The sequence below is a fragment of the Zootoca vivipara genome, chromosome 11 (assembly GCF_963506605.1).
Source record: "Zootoca vivipara chromosome 11, rZooViv1.1, whole genome shotgun sequence".
NCBI classification, from domain to species: Eukaryota; Metazoa; Chordata; class Lepidosauria; order Squamata; family Lacertidae; genus Zootoca; species Zootoca vivipara.
The window spans coordinates 4,791,201-4,809,261 of NC_083286.1; the positions used below are offsets into that span (position 1 = coordinate 4,791,201).

An 18,061-nucleotide genomic window follows, 5' to 3' on the forward strand; every position below is an offset into this window, starting at 1 on the left:
GGATTTGTTACCCGAAGTGTTCATAAGGAGGATACGTAACCAGAGGTTCCACTGTAAAACAAAAAAAAGTTTTCAGTGGGCAGCTAAAAGAGTAAAGTGATGGTGGCTGCCTAATATCAACAGGCAGGGAGTCCCAAAGCACAGGGGCTGACCAAAATTTCATCTTGCAGTTATTATTAAGTTCTAGTCTGTCATTTCGTTCTGTATATTAGTAAACACCAAAGAACAGTATATACACTTGAAATTTTACAATATAAAGGAAACTGTTTATTTAATTACAAATAGTGATAAATTTTTGAGATTTATTTTTCAGTGTACAGTATTAGTAAAAGTTTATCAAATAATAGGGTTTTTTTTGTAAAACTGAATTTGTAATAAAAACTCATTGTTGTAAAGAGTGCACTTTTTGCCAATGTGTATTATATTCGCCAGCAAATCCTTTTTTGTTGTTGTTGTTTCAAGGTTCTGACAATTGAGGTGTGCATTAGACTTGATGGTGCATTGGACTTGAGTAAATATGGTAATACATACAGTGGTGCCTCGCTTAACGAATGCCCTGCTTAACGAAATTTCCGCTTAACAAAAGGATTTTTCGAGCGGAGGTTGCCTCGCTAGATGAATTCGTTTTATGAAAAATTCGTCTAGCGAATCGCGGTTTCCCATAGGAATGCATTGAAATTCAATTAATGCGTTCCTATGGGCAAAAAAAAATTCAAAAAAAATTCAATGCATTCCTATGGGATTCGCTAAACGAATTTTTCATTATAAGAAAAGACCCGTGGAACGAATTAAATTCGTCTAGCGAGGCACCACTGTACTGTACTTGGGAGAAAGCTCAGTGAGTGTTACACTGCATAGGATCAGGTTGTTAATCTATATTGCACAAGGTTTCCACAAGGTGAAGTGGCCAATCTTTCAACTGGAATTAGTTGAAGTAGTGTTGGGACACAATTTTGCTTTGTGAGAGACAGAAACTATAAACACACACTTGTAGAAAGCACACTCATAGAAGTGCTTGACAATATTGGATTAGTGAACCACAGCCCTCAAAAAAGTGAATCAATTCTAAATGTGACAAGATTAGTAAACAGACTGAAATATATTCCATCCAATCCAAATAACTTTATCGGACTAGCCACCGGCCATGACAAATCTAAATAGACTCTAAATCTAAATAAAAAATAAATACAAACAAAAGTGGTGTGGCGCCACAAATAAGTGTCTCTATTTAGATCTCCATGTCTCCCTTACACTTCACTGCTATATTGTCCAGGGTCTTCTTTTTGGCCGCCAAAAAGGGCAATTTTATGAGTCACTGAAGCTTTTACGTCACTAAGAAGTTATAGGACCTTCTCTGCCGGGAGAGACATTTTCCCTATACAGATGGTAAGGTGAGAAATCACCTCCTGGGTGGGCAATATAGTAAATGGTGCAAGATGTCTTCCACCTGCAGATGCCATATACAGAGTCTGTCTAGGATGCTGGAGGGCACAGTCTGAAAACACAGCCCAGAAAAAGCGAATCTTAGTGTGCCAGAGATTCGACTCTAAAATGGACCGTTTTTAGAAGGGGGAACCAAACAGAGCATTTAGAGGATTTAATCGCTTGCAGATCATGTAAACTTCAGTTAGGGTGTGGAGGGTGGGAGAAGCTCTGGAACCAACTGGTGCTTAGAGGTAAGATTCAAATTCTATTGTCTGAGCTGGAAAGACCCTCCCCTTACCTGGCCACCCCCTGGCAACAACTACCAGGGAGTCGCCCTATGGGATCAGGGGGCTGCGTGCAACCACACAAAGGTCACCCCACGTTTGATGTGTGGAGCGGTCATTGCGCCTCAACACGTTGACAATTCTTTTGTCACACCCTACACCCAACAATTCCCCATCCCTAGATCCTCCTATCCTGTAACTCTAGAATAGCTATGAACAGGCAGCAGTTAGGTAGGAGGGTGCCACTCTGCACATGTTCAGAGGCATCAACATTCACCGCGCTCTTCTACCGTGTTTCCCACATTTTAAGACACCGTCTTATAATTTTTTTACTCAAGAAAATAAGCCTATGGCTTATTTTCGGGGGGTGTCTTAGTATGGTTCCTGCCTCCTCCTGCCGCGACCGGCGTTGCTGCTGCTGGGCTGGCAGCACTCTGCGAAGGCAGGAGAAGCCGGCCAGACCGCTGGGGGGGTGGGGTAGAAAAAAGTTCGGAGCGCGTCCCAATGGCAGCACTCCTCATGCGCCACAAAAGCTACCAAACAACTGGGGGGGGGAGGTTAAAAAGGTGGCCGGAGCGCAGCCTTATGGCAGCGCTCCTCACACACCACAAAAAAGACGCAGAAAACTGGCAAACAGCTGGAGGGGGCTAAAAAGCAGCAGCGGCCACAGCTTTAAATGGCTGGATCGCGCCTTCCGTCCCGCGCTTGCGCTGCGCGCCAGGTTTTGCCCGATCCGTCGGGGAGCAGGGAGCGCTCAGAATCTGGTGAGGGGGGTCTTTCTTCCCATTTGGGCGCCCGAGCATCGCCGCTCGAGAGGCCGGAGGCTCTCGGCGGAGTGGTCTGGAGGAGCGAACGCAAGCTCTTGGCTGGCTGGCTCGCTTTCTTTTTGTTGCTCACGGAAGGCGGAAGGGGCCAGCAGGGCTCCCGCCACCGTCAGTCGCCCCGCCGCCCCTCTGCCTTGGGCCATGCAGCCCACAACGTTCCGGCAGCGCGGCTCCCGCTGCCGTCAGTCGCCCCAGCGGCGCGGAAGGGCCAGCGGACCCGGCCGCCGCTCTGCCGTGGACCATGCCGCCGCTCTGCCGGCCGCCGCTCTGCCGTGGACCATGCAGCCCACAATGTTCTGGCGGCGCGGAAGGGGCCAGCAGGGCTCCCGCCGCCGTCAGTCACCTCCGGCCGCTGCTCTGCCTTGGGCCATGCGGCCCCAGAACGTTTCGGCGGCGCGGCTCCTGCCGCCGCCTGTCACCCGCCGCCGCTCTGCCTTGGGCCATGCGGCCCCAGAACGTTTCGGCGGCGCGGCTCCTGCCGCCGCTTGTCACCCGCTGCTGCTCTGCTTCGGGCCATGCGGCCCCACAACATTCCGGCAGCGCGGAAGGGGCCAGCAGGGCTCCCGTCACCGAGGGGTTTCCCGTCACCGAGGGGTTTCCCGCCACCGAGTGGGGAGGCTCCCAGCGCGGCTCGCCTGGCGACGCCGAAAGAGGGCCGAGCGCGCGGTGCTTGTGCCTCCTCCTGCTTCTCCCCCCCCCCCGCCCGTGTGAGAAATTAGCAGTTGAGGGCGAGGACGGATAGAGAGCTGCACGGCGCTTCAGCAGCAGCAACAGCAGCAACCAGTTCCAGGTGGCTCGGGGTATGGCTTATTTTCGGGGTATGGCTTAATTCCGCAAAAGTGTAAAAATCCTGCTACGTCTTATAAAATGACTACGCCTTAAAATAGGGGAAACACGGTACTGAAAATGGTAGAATGGCAGTTTAAGTAGCAGGACTCAGCTTGTTATGAGCAGAACTCTACTGATAAAACAAATTACTAAATATAACAGCCAGCCTCTGCAAGTCATTGCAAGTCATTTTGTTATTCCAGTAGTCCTAATGGTCACTAGCAATTGCATACTTTGGGTATAAAGCTTCTTTTTCTTCTGCAGAATTAATGGATCTGAGTGTCACCAATTTTAGATATATATACCTACCTCACAACCACCTGGGGCAAGACAAAGCGGACCAGCCTCACAACGTGGTATCAAAGTCCATCAATTAGCTTCATGGCTCAGTGAGGGTTTCCTCTAGTTCCCAGGACAATAATAATAAATTTTATTATTTATACCCCACTCATCTGGCTGGGTTTCCCCAGCCACTCTGGGCGGCTCCCAACAGAATATTAGAAACACGGTAAAACATCAAACATTACAAACTTCGCTACACAACTTTTAACCGCCACAGCACACCATAATAAATAGCATGTTCCCCCTTTGCAGGAATGACACTCAACTTTGTGAAGTGTACCACGTTTGGGGGCAGGGAATAACGCTTGGCATATAGCAAGCAGTGAAAGCGCTCTTTCAAAAACTGAAAGTTTCCAGTTAATTCTCCCTGAAGCCATTTGAAACGTAAAGCTACTAGGATTGGAAAATGAGGGTGGCATATGAAATGTCCTAAAATTCGATTCTTAATTTCTGCATAAAATGCTAGACACACAGTACCTAATCAAATGCATGCATTAAGTTCCTTCCAAGTTTGTGTGCATCTCTGTGCAAGGAAATAAAACAAAAATGAGATTAACATTCTTACTACATTACAACTTTCCTGCCCACCTTAAGTGTGGGGAGTGGTGCAATTAACACCTGTGAGCCATGTACTTGCAGCTCAGTGGTTAGAGCATCTGCCTTCAATGCAGGAAGATTCCAGGGTTCAATCCCCAATGGCATATCCAGGCAGGGATGGAAGAGACCCTGGAGAGCTGCTGTATGTTAGTGTAGACAGTACTGAGCTGTAGGAACCACTGGTCAGCTTCATATAAGCATAGAGTTGTCGAGTTGGAAGGTATCCCCAGGGTCACCTAGTCCACCCTGGCACCCCCTGCAATGCAGGAATCTCAACTAAAGCCGCCATGACGGATGGCTCTCCAATCTTCCTGCGCACTGTGCTTCCTCCAGGCTAAGTTGAGATTTATAAGTGGCTGCAAGCCCACAGCCGGACAAGGAAGCACAGCACACCTCCCCTCTCCCTCAAACTCATACAGATGCCCCGAAGGGGTTCTCTCTCCATCATAGTGGCCTAAGCCCCGAGATCCACCGCACGCTGGCCAGCCTGCCTCCTGCTTTCCCCTCACTTCAATCTATTATTTATTTATTTGAATTTCTATACCGGCTTTCCTAAGAGGATCACAGGGTGGCTTGCAGTATAAAAACAAAAACACATAATGTGGCAACAAACAAAACTTTAATTCCCCTCCGCCTTTTGATGGACTAGCCCCTTAAGTACCTCTCTTCCGTTCTGGCAGAGTGTGAGGAGGAGCAACAGGGCAGGGGGGGGGGGCATGCCTGTTGCGTCCTCCTCAGCCATCCTGGCAACCCCGTACAGCATCACAAAGCCGATTCCCCCTTTGCCACGCAATCCCCTCACATCACTCCTTACGGGGTCCCGGCCGCGGGATCACATTCATCCAGTGCTTTACCAGCTGCACTGGCTCCCGGTGGAGTACAGGATGAGGTTTAAGGTGCTGGTTTTGACCTTTAAAGCCCTATGCGGCTTGGGACCCTCATACCTACGGGACCGCCTCTCCTGGTATGCCCCGCGGAGGACCTTAAGGTCCACAAACAATAATATTCTGGAGATCCCGAGCCATAAGGTGGCTAGATTGGCCTCTACTAGGGCCAGGGCCTTTTCAGTATTGGCCCCAACTTGGTGGAACACTCTTTCACAGGAGACCAGGGCCCTGCGGGATTTGTCCTCTTTCCGCAGGGCCTGCAAGACAGAGCTGTTCCGCCTGGCCTTTGGGTTGAACTTAGTCTGACCCCTGTGTTTTCCTCCCTCATGGCTTGGATTTATGGACTACTTAAAATTAGACTGCATTTTAAATTTTAATACTGTATTTTAATCAATTGCTTTTTATGTTTTATTGTAATTTTATTGGTGTGAGCCGCCCTGAGCCCGGTTTTGACTGGGGAGGGCGGGGTATAAATAAAAATTTATTATTATTATTATTATTATTATTATTATTATTATTATCACCAGCAGCAGCCCAGCCACCCTCTTTCTCTCCCCACCTCACTTGCCCACCAGCTCCCTTTCTCCGAGCCTCCTACATACGGCACTCTGGGCAGCGCACGAGTGCTCCTTTTGTCCCTCCCCCACCCATAAAGCAGACATTTTGGCAATTAAAAAAAATGCCCCAGATGGTAATTTCACCCTTGAAATCTCAGACATGTTGGGGGGGGGAATGGACTTATGGCAACTCTACATTAGAGACACCTATATAGGCCACTGTCCATTTCCTAGTATTTTGAAAGAGAAATTGAAGGGGAGGGGGAGAATTCTTGCTCAGTGTGAATTGGACTGTGTGGGATAATGATAAAAACAGATATCTTAATTTATTATTGAGCTACTTAATTCCTCTGTGAGAAGCTGACTGTGTTGGTTCTGCAGACCCTGCCCTGGTACAACCATACAAGGAGGGCTTGCAGTCTGAATTTAGCCAAGTCACATAAAACAGCACGGTTGACAGCATTACAAATCTGGAGGAACAACATTCTTCATGTGTGTCAACGGGAACTAGTTTTAGGCGTGTGCTCTTCACAATGCTGGAGGAATTTATACATGTATTTTTAATAATTTCAGTTCACTGTGTGTGATAGAAGTTCTTCAGCTGTTCCTTGCATTACATTCAAAGAAGGTGAGGAGAGGAAAAGGGGAAGGTTCCTTTTTTAAGTTCCTGCAGTCTAGGCTGTGTTGGATAACTTCAGTTTAGAACACTAGCTTTTTGTTTCCTTATAAAGAATAGAGCTCATCTAGATTCTAGGAGACCTTACATAAAAAGAGAACAAGGGTATTGGGAGGTGTAGAGAAAGGGGGGCACTGACCCCAATCGAGCTGCATATGCAATAGCACTGACAAAACAGCAAATGCAGCAATCAGCTATTTGGTGGGAGACACATACAGAAACATGCTTCCAAGCACATACAGGCTTCTAGCTTCTTGTCCCTTAAGTAGTAGCAGTTGCCAGGACATTGTCCTGTTTGCTTCTGCATAGTTCCTTCCTTATTTTGGATATCGTGACACTTTTATATATCACAGTGTTTAGCTGGTGATATATCACTAAAACCAGATACGCCCCGCCCTATCTGCAACCAAGCACAGATAAGTGAAAATGCACTTCTATCATTCTCATTTGCAAATTCCAGCTCACTTATTTCCCTCACTGAAGCTCTAGTGTAGTTAAAAGGAAAGCAGTGCAGCTGTAGCCTCCCTCCCTAGCAACACCTAAAGGCAGCCCTGTTTAGGGAAGTTTTTAATCTGTGATATTTTAATGTATTTTGGTATTTGTTGGAAGCCGCCCAGAGTGGCGGGGGAAACCCAGCCAGATGGGCGGGGTATAAGTAATAAATAATAATAACCATATTGCATGATCCCAAAGCATATAGTCAAATCACTAAAATTAATGGTACCTATGGGGAGCTTGGGGTGTTAGGGGAAGGTTAGTATCTCGTGGGGAGGTACAGCATGCTCCTTCTGGGGTAGATAATCCACCTTTGGTCCCCACCCTGCACTCAGCTCTCACTTGTGAACCCTAGAAGCTGTCAGCACGCGATAGCGGCCACACCTTGGGAAATGGTTTTGACTGGCTGGCAGCCGCTGGCTAAATCAGGTGAGGGTAGCCGATAGGTCTCAAACCCTCAGAACCCAGCACAAATCCAAAGCAGAGTCCCCAAGATGGTTGGATGGCGTCGTGTGTACCTCCTTCCGGCAACTCCTGCTGCCAAGCTGGTGCCAAATTTATTGCTCTGGTTTCCTTTGAACTACATCAACAAGGCAGAGGGGAGGGGTCTTCTGGGCAGCCCAGGACCTCCATACACAATGCCTAGGCTTGAGCCCCTGAGAGGTCATTTGGTACCAGTCTATGCAGCTACAGGTTGGCGCTGTGATTCTCCAGTAATTTGACTTTGAACCCAGAGGCACACTCCATTGTCTTTCAAGACAGACGGATGCCAACAAAATGGTACTGCTTTAAATTACTTTATTTTGGCTGGACATATGCAATAGTTATCGCATACAGATAAGAATAATAGGTCTAAAGTATTTCCAAGCCAGAATGTTTTACTGCCCCCTGCCTCTCATTTTATAGAGGTATAAATTACTGTATCAAGGAACAGGATCTACTTTCCAAACTCTCAAGTTATTTCTTGCTTAACTTGGCAAATGCCTGTTGCGTATGGATATAAATTTATACCCCTTTGCCATATATTCATATTATATTTGGCAGGAAAGGCATGTGAGATCTCTTAACACGGCTGTCCTGTCTGACCTAAAAGCTACCGTAGTACAAGCCTTTCAGAAATGCTGGAGTTTTTGACAAACACACAAACTCTTATTTTGTCTAAAAGACATGATTCTGTCTGTTTTCGCAGGGGCTATTGTTGTGTGAAGGGACGTGGGTGGCGCTGTGGTCTATACCACTGAGCCTAGGGCTTGCCAATTGGAAGGTTTGACTCCCCGTGATGGGGTAAGCTCCCGTTGTTCGGTCCCAGCTCCTGCCAACCTAGCAGTTCAAAAACACGCCCAAAATTGCAAGTAGATAAATAGGTACCGCTTCGGCAGGAAGGTAAACGGTGTTTCCATGTGCTGCTCTGGTTTCGCCAGAAGTGGCTTAGTCATGCTGGCCACATGACCCGGAAAAACTGTCTGCGAACAAATGTCGGCTCCCTCGGCCAGTAAAGCGAGATGACTGCCGCAACCCCAGAGTCATTCGCGACTGGACTTAACAGTCAGAGAAGAAACTAAAAGTTATCCTTAGGTCATGTACTGTTCAAAGGCATATTTGCTGAAAACAGAATGTGAAATAGCATTATTTCCCTAAAGCTAATCTTCCAGAAAGAGTTGAGGACCCTTTCATTACATCTTCAAGGTAATATAGGAAAATACAGGTAAGGAGAACTGTTCAGTCTTTCTGCTCAATAATGTTATTCTTATTTGTGAATTACTGTTATTTAAGTCCATTTGTTTGTCTACAGCAAGATCTATTTTAACATGTAACCTGGAGAGGCAACATGTAGTCTTGTGCACATATCTCTGTAAGAAATGGCCAATGGTGAAGGGGCCGAAGCTTATCGAACACATTTTGCAAACAGAAGGTTCCAGCTTCAACCCGTAGCATCTCCAGGTAGGACTGGGAAAAGAACCTGGAGAGCCACTGCCAGTCAGTGCAGACAGTACTGAGGTAGATGGACGCACAGCACTGAGAGCTAAGCTATGGATTTGCAAAACCACAGAAAGATGTGGGCTCCCAGAGAGGAGCTCACAGCTACTTCACTCTTCCCCAGTCCTTATTACTGCTGCCTGTGCAAGCCAAAGTACTGAACCGAGGCCGTTTAGGGCTCTAAAGGTCAGCACCAACACTTTGAATTGTGCTTGGAAACGTACTGGGAGCCAGTGTATGGGAGTCTCGGCGGCTACTCCCAGTCACCAGTCTAGCTGCCGCATTCTGGATTAATTATGGTTTCCGGGTCACCTTCAAAGGTAGCCCCACGTAGAGCGCATTGCAGTAGTCCAACACACAACAATACTGCTACGCAGCAGACTCAAGTAGAACTAGACTCAATGAAGGAAATATGGGATGGGCAACCATATATTTCCCTGACAATGTGGTCATATTACGTTTAATCTTGTGACTACTTGCTGATTTCCCCTGCAAATGACACTTAGGAGTCCCCAGAGTTTATTTTTCCTCAGCTGGTCTCCAAAACCAAAAGTAAAGTGTGGGTGGGGCTGGGGTAGGGGGCTGAGAGGAGAGCATGTGGCCATGGGAGAAAGAATAATACCTCATTCCGTACTCACATGATTATCTGGATCTCCTAGAATTTTCTTAGGAAGTGAACTCTCCTTACATTTAATTTTTACCCTCATACTTTACGGAATGTTTGACAAATCCCATTTATGTATTATGCCGAATATGAATAAGAAGTACAACAGACAGAGGAAGCTGCCTTGCACTGAATAAGACCCAATAGACCACCTGTCTCAGTTACTGTCTACACTGACCAGCAGTGGCTCCAGTTTTCAGACAAGGGTCTATTCCAGCCCTACCTGGAGATGCCAGAGATTGAACCTGGGACCTTCTGCATGCAAAGCATGTGTTTTACCACTGAGCTATGATCTTTTCCCTAAACATGAAGAGGAAGAACACGTGAAGAGTTCTGCTGGATCGGACCAACTACAGTGGATGCTCGGGTTGCGAACGTGATCCGTGCGGGAGGCATGCTCGCAACCCGCACCGCTGTGTCTGCGCACGTGCAGGTTGTGATTTGGTGCTTCTGCGCATGCGCAAAGCGCGATTTGGCGCTTCTGCACATACTCAAGCGCCGAAACCCAGAAGCAATTCTTTCTGGTACTTCCGGGTTCGGCACAGAGCGCAACCCAAAAAAACGCAACCTGAAGCGGCTGTAACCCAAGGTATGACTGTATCTGGTCCAGTAGCCTGTTACCACAGTGACCAACCAGATGCCGATGGGAAGTCCAGAAACAGGACATGAGTGCAATACTAATTCAGGAGTTAATGGACAAATAGCTATGATGACTAGTTGCCATTGATAGACTTGGGCTGACCTAATAATAATAATAATAATAATAATAATAATAATAATAATAATAATTTTTTATTTGTACCCTGCCCATCTGGCTGAGTCTCCCCAGCCACTCTGGACGGCTCCCAATTGAATATTAAAACAATACAGCATTAGCACAATTACAAAAGTCACAAACAATACATAAACCACATCAAAAAATACACAACCAAATGGAAAACAATTTCCACATAAACCAAAACCTAAAACTAAGAATACAGCCTTAATACAGTTTAAAATGACGTAGGTAAAAAATAACAGGAATTTAAACAAAAAACAAAACAAAACGGAGCCCCCTCTGCCCAGCAGCAGCAGCGGCGGCAGCAGCAGCAGCAGTCCTTTATAGAGCCCATCAGGCCCCGCCCTGGGCCAGGTGGTGAGTGGCAGGACTGGGGCCCTCAGGCGCCGAGCAGAGGAGTCCTCCTAATCGCATGTCATGACTTTATGGGAGTAAAACACAACATAGGACTTTAGATTTCTGGGCTAAACGAGCACGTCTTCCGGTAACCCTAGCTGACTGAACAGACGGTAAAATGGGGACCAGCCAGCAAACTTGGAGTGGCATCTCCCTAGTGCATGCACCCGGTCAAGCAACTGTAACAGTACACAAATCAGAGGGACAAAATTATCCACAGAACTTCAACAAGAGTGATAAGCAAGGTCTCTTTTCTTGTTGAAGGCAGTGCTGAAAGCCAACAACGTTCCTCCAAAATAGCAGGTTGCGTGACTGATTGAGGTATATTCTAAACACTGTTCCTTTACAGTTTGCAAAGAGGCAGGAAATACCCCCCCCACACACACACACAGCCACACACAACTTGATTAAAGTCATACATATCCTGTGATATTTATGGCGTATACATACTGGGTTATTTAGTCTAAATAGTATGAAACAAATTGGTTTCAGTAAAGGACCCTTATAAATACTGTTCTTTTAGCTTTGTCTATTGTCTAATGGGCAAGTCACCACACACATTGCTGAATCACACAGTATCATCAATGTTCAAGTAAAATAGGAAGCTCTACAGGAAGACTGCAAGAGGATGTGTCTCTAAATTTGGCTGAATACAAGGAGTATCCTATGTATTTATTTCTGGGAAGGGACAGAAGAAAACACAAATATGGCAAAGCTGTTTGCTTTCTTAAAATGACTTATTTAAGGAGCCTCTGGATGGAGGGAAACAATATTGCTTCAAGAGACAGTCAATGTTGCATTTGCTGATTATAATTTAAACCACACTGTGGACAGGACAGAAACAGTTACCGGTATCACACAAGCGGAACTGTCAGCTCCTTAATTTCCAATGTGCTTCTCTTTCAATAACCATTTCACTTGCCAACTAACAAGATGCTTTTCCTTGACAAAATTAATTCCAAAGCACATGTATAAGAGTGTGTACACATGAAACTATTTTGTCAAAATCAGCTATCAATAGACTTTTACTGGCAGTGATCCTACAATTAAAATTCCTTGGAGTTTCTTTTCACTGTATGAAGAAACAAAACTGCTATTTTTTATTTAACAGGATACGGTACTTAATTCACATCATTGTTAGAAGTGTCTTTAATCATACTGCCATCCTGATTTCCTTGAAGTTATTTTATTTAATATATAGTGGGTGTCTATATATTTTAGAGGGCACAAAATTGTGTAATTAAAAAGAGGAACATTTCATTGATTAGCTGAAACTTCTGAGAATCATTTCTTTTAAAGTGTGTGTTTTTGCTTCTCAGTGTCATTGACAATGGCTTGCAAACATGGGGAAGAATCTGGTAGACTAAGAGAGGGATGATGGCCAAAGAAGCAGTCCTCTATAAAACTAGTTTTGCTTCAATACCTTTTGAAATAAATTGTTTTCATTTGCACATATTTAAATAATTATATGCAAGGTAACTGACTAATGGCTTCTCTATCACAGAACATGTTCAAAGTTTGAATTACATACATGAAAATTGATTCGATTTATAGGGATGTAGCTGCATACATTTTCTGAAAATAGAATCCATGTTTTCTTGATGAAAGGTGTAGATAAGAGTAGGCACCTGTGTGGCAGAAGGCAGAGTCCTGAATATTTTAGGCATCTAAACACCTACTGCTTCTACAAGTTACTTCTGGTGGCTTGTACATACTTCCTTCCCTAAATGGTAGGTTATCGAGACATATTTCCTTAAGATGTATGCACAAAAAAATGTGCCTCTATTTTGTTTTCTTTATCAAAAGACCTGCACAAGGTGGTCTGGAAACCAGCTTTGCTTCTGCATAGCTATGAGCTGTCCAGAGTGCAGGTTGAGAGATTACAAAATGAGCCCTGCAGGTGTGAAAAGCTGTTAAAAGCCTTATTTAGTATTCCACAGGCTCCTGTTCCAAGTGGACCTTGAAGGAGTCTTGTATAATTTCTGCTACCGTATTTCTCCAAGTGAACATGCCTAATTTAACCAGAAACAGAGAGTGCAGCATAATTAATGCACCGCTTGAAAAGCAGCAAAGTGAAAAGAGCCTAGTCCAAATCTGAACTACACTTTTGTTAAAAATGGAAGAGTTTGTGATATAATTTGTCCAAAAACAGTTGTCCCCTCTCCCGCTGGCAGAAGGGATCCTAAGCTCTTCCTGTCCAGAAAGGCAGTGCTGCCTATTAATTACTGGTGTCAGACGACAACTTCAATGGGACTCCCTCCTGGGACTTATCAGCTAATCAATGCTGAGAGCGAGATCCCCTAAAGGTGTGCTTTCAGTTATTGCACTGATTGGTCTATTTAGTTGGATACCATCCTACTTCTTCCACCTGGCATAACATAAGGGACACATATACCAATTTCCTGTGAAGTGCAGTGATCATGCAGCACCATGAACAGGAATAGATTCCTGATCACAGATGGAAACCAAACTACAGCCTTTGCAGAATTCTGGCTCCATCCTTATCCATTTATGAACAAACATCTCACAAGACAATGAAGATATCCATAAAATAAGCCATTTCCAGTCCCACAAGAAATAACACGAGTACATGGAACAGATACTACGGGGCAACACACTGGGGACTGTGGCTGTCAGTGAGAAGGCAAAGGTAGCTGTACGCTTCAATATCACATCAGACTCTGGCAATGAGGATTACTAAGCAGATCAGAACAGTCACATCTTTCTACTAAAAGGCATGTATCACTAAGCTCTCCCAGCATCACACTAACACAATAGCAGTGTTCAGTTAACTCAGAGGAGGTTAATCCATGGTGCTCCAGGCGTTGGACTCCACATTCTGTCAGTCCCAACCAAAATGGACAATAGTCAGGGATGTAGTCCGGCAACATTTCAAGAGCCAAAGGTTAGACACCTCCTAGTTAACTAGTCACATTCTACCTCTTTCTTCATCAGGGATAATGGACCTGTGGTCCATTGCTGACCATTTCTGATACTGGCTGCACAGCGGAAAGGAGCTGGAATACAGCAACATCTGGAGGACCACAGGTTTCCTATTCCTTCCTCATACAAACACAAGCTTGATTCACACTTCACTTTAAACAAGCATTGGATTAATCTAATGGGTGTACTCTAAGAATGACTAATGTTGGATACAACCCTAAGATTGCAATCCTAAACCTACTTACTCGGGAGAAAGCCCCATGGAACACAACAAGACTTACTGCAGAGGAAGCATACATAGGACTCTGCTGCAAATATGACTCATGAAAACTTTACTTTTAAAATAAAGTAGCAACAGCAACAACATACAGTGGTACCTCGACTTACGAACGACTCGACAACCATATTTTTCGACTTACAAATGGGGGTAATGGCCGCACGCTTACGAATGTCTCGACATCCGGAAAAAACCCGCGGCGGTTTTAGATAGGGATTTTTCGACTTATGAATTTTTAGATAGGGTTGCTTCGACTTATGATTTTTTCTGTTTCCAATGCATTCCTATGGGAAATCACGTTTCCAATGGCGTTTTTCGACTTACGAATTTTTCGACTTATGAAGGTGCCTTTGGAACGGATTAAATTCGTATGTCGGGGCACCACTGTACTTTGGAGTTCTAGCTGTAAGCTGCAATTAATAGAAGAGTGTATTTATTGTAGTAATTAAAGTTCACAATTAATTTAAGACTACACCAATACATTCCTGGTTTTATTGGAAATGTTAAATAATCCAAGCCACTTTTTCAAGCCTATCAGTACCAGGAAGTATCCTGGCAGAATCTTAAAAAAGGAGCTGTAGTTTTTTTTGAAACTGATGAGAAAAACCAGTGGCTTACTAAAAATACCCTGCTGCTTTAAAAGCAAAATCTAAACTCTGCATGGATAGAACTTCCTGATATGAGATTCAAGTGATTAGGTAGTGCCTTTCCTGTATTTTCCAGGTTATGAGTTTCTTTTCAGGAGATTCAGAACCATGGATGCAGAAAGGAAACGGTTTTAAGATAACTTTGCCTCTGATTATCCAATAGACTAGGATGTTCAGTCAACTTTTTGTGTAAAATTTACATTTTTATATCACCTGGAACATATTTAGCAAAAGCACATTTCCTGGTGAATTCAGGTCCTGCTTTTGATTAATGTGATCACAGGAGACCCTAACAGCATTCTTCGTGGTAGTTATTCTATGGACAAAAAGTATCAGAATACAGAACTTAAGGTGGTATCGAAAGTCTAGTTCACACATCCTCAGGTGACCTCAGGAGCGGAGTCTATGAGCATGATGGACAGGCTGGTCATGCCTGCACCACAGCAGCATTTGTGTGAACTGATGCCTCCATATCAGTACTGTACACATACTTCCCACAATTCCCATGACAGTGGTGACACTTTTTAGAGAAGCTGGTTCATACAAGTTAGACAAGTCTGAGACAGCCCCATATGCACCCAAGAAAAATGATTTAAACCGAGTTCCACATGGCAAATGTGTTCACTGACTCATAGTTCCACTAAAGCCAACGATGGCAGAGCATCGTAATTCCAAGTATCATAACCACACCCACACAGCTGTGTTCTCGCTTTTGTCCAGATGCATCACCTCACTAGTATATATATTTTTAGTCTGATAGCAGGAGAATGTTATGATTATTTCTGATTATTTTTTACTTGCTCAAATCACACAGCCATTAAAATAGTTCAACTGTCCCTTACCTACCCCAAGACTGATGCGTTGAATAACCAGATGTCCTCTAAAAAGGTAAAGGTAAAGGACCCCTAACAGTTAAGTCCAGTCACAGATGACTCTGGGGTTGCGGAGCTCATCTCGCTTTACTGGCCGAGGGAGCCGATGTTTGTCCGCAGACAGTTTTTCCAGATCATGTGACCAGCATGACTAAGGCGCTTCTGGCGCAATGGAACACCAAAACCACAGCAGTGCACGGAAACGGCGTTTACCTTCCTGCCGGAGCGGTACCTATTTATCTACTTGCACTTTGACATGCTTTCAAACTGCTAGGTTGGCAGGAGCTGGGACCAAACAATGGGAGCTCACCTCGTCGCGGGGATTCAAACTGCCAACTTTCTGGTTGACAAGCCCAAGAGGCTCAGTGGTTTAGACCACAGCGTCCCCTACTAGATGTCCTCTAGTACAAAATAAACTGAAATATTTGAAAACACAAGTTGTCACGGGACAGCCAGGGAACGCCCTTGGGTCAGGGGAAGGAGGAGAGTCAGAGCAGGAACAGTCAGAAGGTGAAAACAGGGAAATGATGGAAGAGGCAGAGGGGGAGAGGGCAGAGAGCGGTCAAGCGGTGTCAGGACTCTGCGATGCTGAAGAAGAGCCCTGCCATCAACCAGTCAGCTCAGGGACAGAAGGGGAAGCTGTGCCTTCTGCACAGGCAAGGAGAGGGTTAAAACGCAGGGATCAGAGGCGTCTCGCGAGATTCCCTCGCCTACTGTGTTGGAGAAGAAGTCAGAAGAAGCCACTCCCCAAATCTGACTCGTCGGACTCAGACACATGATTTGGAACTGTGCTGTTTGTACATATGTAAATAAAGAACTGTAAATATCTCTCTGAGTGAGCAGAGGGTGTTTATTGCGAAGAGCAGACACCACCTTGGCACAAGTACACAAGGTGGGCTCATAACAGTATTGACTATAATCACAAAAAATACTATTTTTAAAGTTTTACATGATCCTTGTGAACTGTATAACAACAGACATTCTGAATTTAAATAACCATTTAACTTCAATATATTGATAATTGGAGAAAAACCAAATGTTCTTATTGGATTTTTCTCCCACATTTCATTTTGATGTAATAAAAAACTCTATAGATACCTGAACGTGTGCTAAGGGTTGTGATACAGTCATATTAATGTCAGTCACATTAATTCTTGCACAAAATTGGTTAGCAAATTCAGACCTTTTCACATGGATAAGAGAATTTAATTTCCCGTTTATTATATGTACACAAAGCTCCAGTACCTTTTGACATTAGGATTCCACTACCTCTCTCAGAAAAAAAATGCTGAAGAAGTATAAATACTGTGCTGTGAACCAAGGGAGAAGGTTCATGTCTGCAAGTCTCCAGTGTGCATCATACAAAAAGTAAAAAACAACAACAACACACATTTCCAAGCGTACCCTAGCACAGCTGGAGCTGACAGGAGTTGTAGTCCAACAACATCTGGGGGCCCAAGGTTAAAGAGGCTGCATAATTTCACAGTGCATAAATACAATCAAGTCAAAGTTTTCCCTCCATGCATCTATTCCAATCAATTTCTATGTCCAGCTTTATATCAACCCAAGTTAAGTTATCAATGAGCGCACTCTGCACAAAAGCAGGATCCATCCATGGCTCAGGAAAGGCAGAACAGGCAACATCATGTTCCTACATCACAACATCAAGAAAGGCTGCACTTTGAAGGGCCATTTCTGTGTTTGGCTATACCAATTCAGGCATCAGTGAGATCACAGCACTGAAAATTCTTCCATGCAAGGATATTCCTTCCACACAGAACAACAAGCATATCAGTGAGAACTAGGCTAGAACCCTAGTCGCTAATAATATTAGGAGAGAGGAATAATATTAGGAGAGAGGAATACTTGTCATAGTTCCTACTTGCAATGTGGTGGTGGTTCAGCATAAGTAGGTTTATCATCTCTTACAGTCAAACTAGGCTAAAGAAACATCCACAGTAGTCATCTCTACCTATACTGGATATCAGCTGTAGATACCTTTCTACCACCTTCTGTGACAAAATGGAGAAACACCAGTGCTGAGTAGTTTTCTGTTGTGCTGTCTTTAAAAATGGCACTCTTTTCCCTCTCCAGAAATGGCTAAAGCAGATCCACAAAGTCAAAGCCATCTGATGTGATTCCAAAAGTAAAGCTGGACAAAGTTCTGATGCATATTTAAACTGACAGCTTACCTTATTATGTTCATAGCTGTATGGGATTCTGAGTGTATCCATAGCTCTGATCATAGACTGCATTGCTGTGAATATATTCTGATACACAAGCTTTGTGAAGCCCCTTTTGTCCTCATCAGAGTATCCAGAACCATGGATGATTCTCATTTGTTTGATAAATGTGCTCTTGCCACTTTCTCCTGTACCTGAAAAATAATCAAATACAGATACATCATTAGACTACAATATCTGAAGAAAATGCAGCAGTTGCACAACTTCATTTGTCCAGTTAAAGCAATATTATATATTCCGTACTACAACTGTTTTGGGTTCATGTATTAATTCAACTCTAACACTGTTATTGTTATTGTTATTCCTCAATCGCTGCTTGAAAATGCATAGACACAATAAATTTATGATT

General features: G+C 44.4%; 1 protein-coding gene across 1 annotated transcript in view; it reads right to left on the minus strand.

Annotated features, from left to right (window-relative positions):
- LOC118077036 (guanine nucleotide-binding protein G(q) subunit alpha) overlaps positions 1-18,061 on the minus strand; it is a 90,052-nt gene that overhangs the window by 39,940 nt on the left and 32,051 nt on the right. Inside the window, exon 2 of the mRNA XM_035100329.2 lies at positions 17,662-17,846. Within this exon, the coding sequence (XP_034956220.1) occupies positions 17,662-17,846 (185 nt within the window). The remainder of the gene's footprint in view (positions 1-17,661; positions 17,847-18,061) is intronic.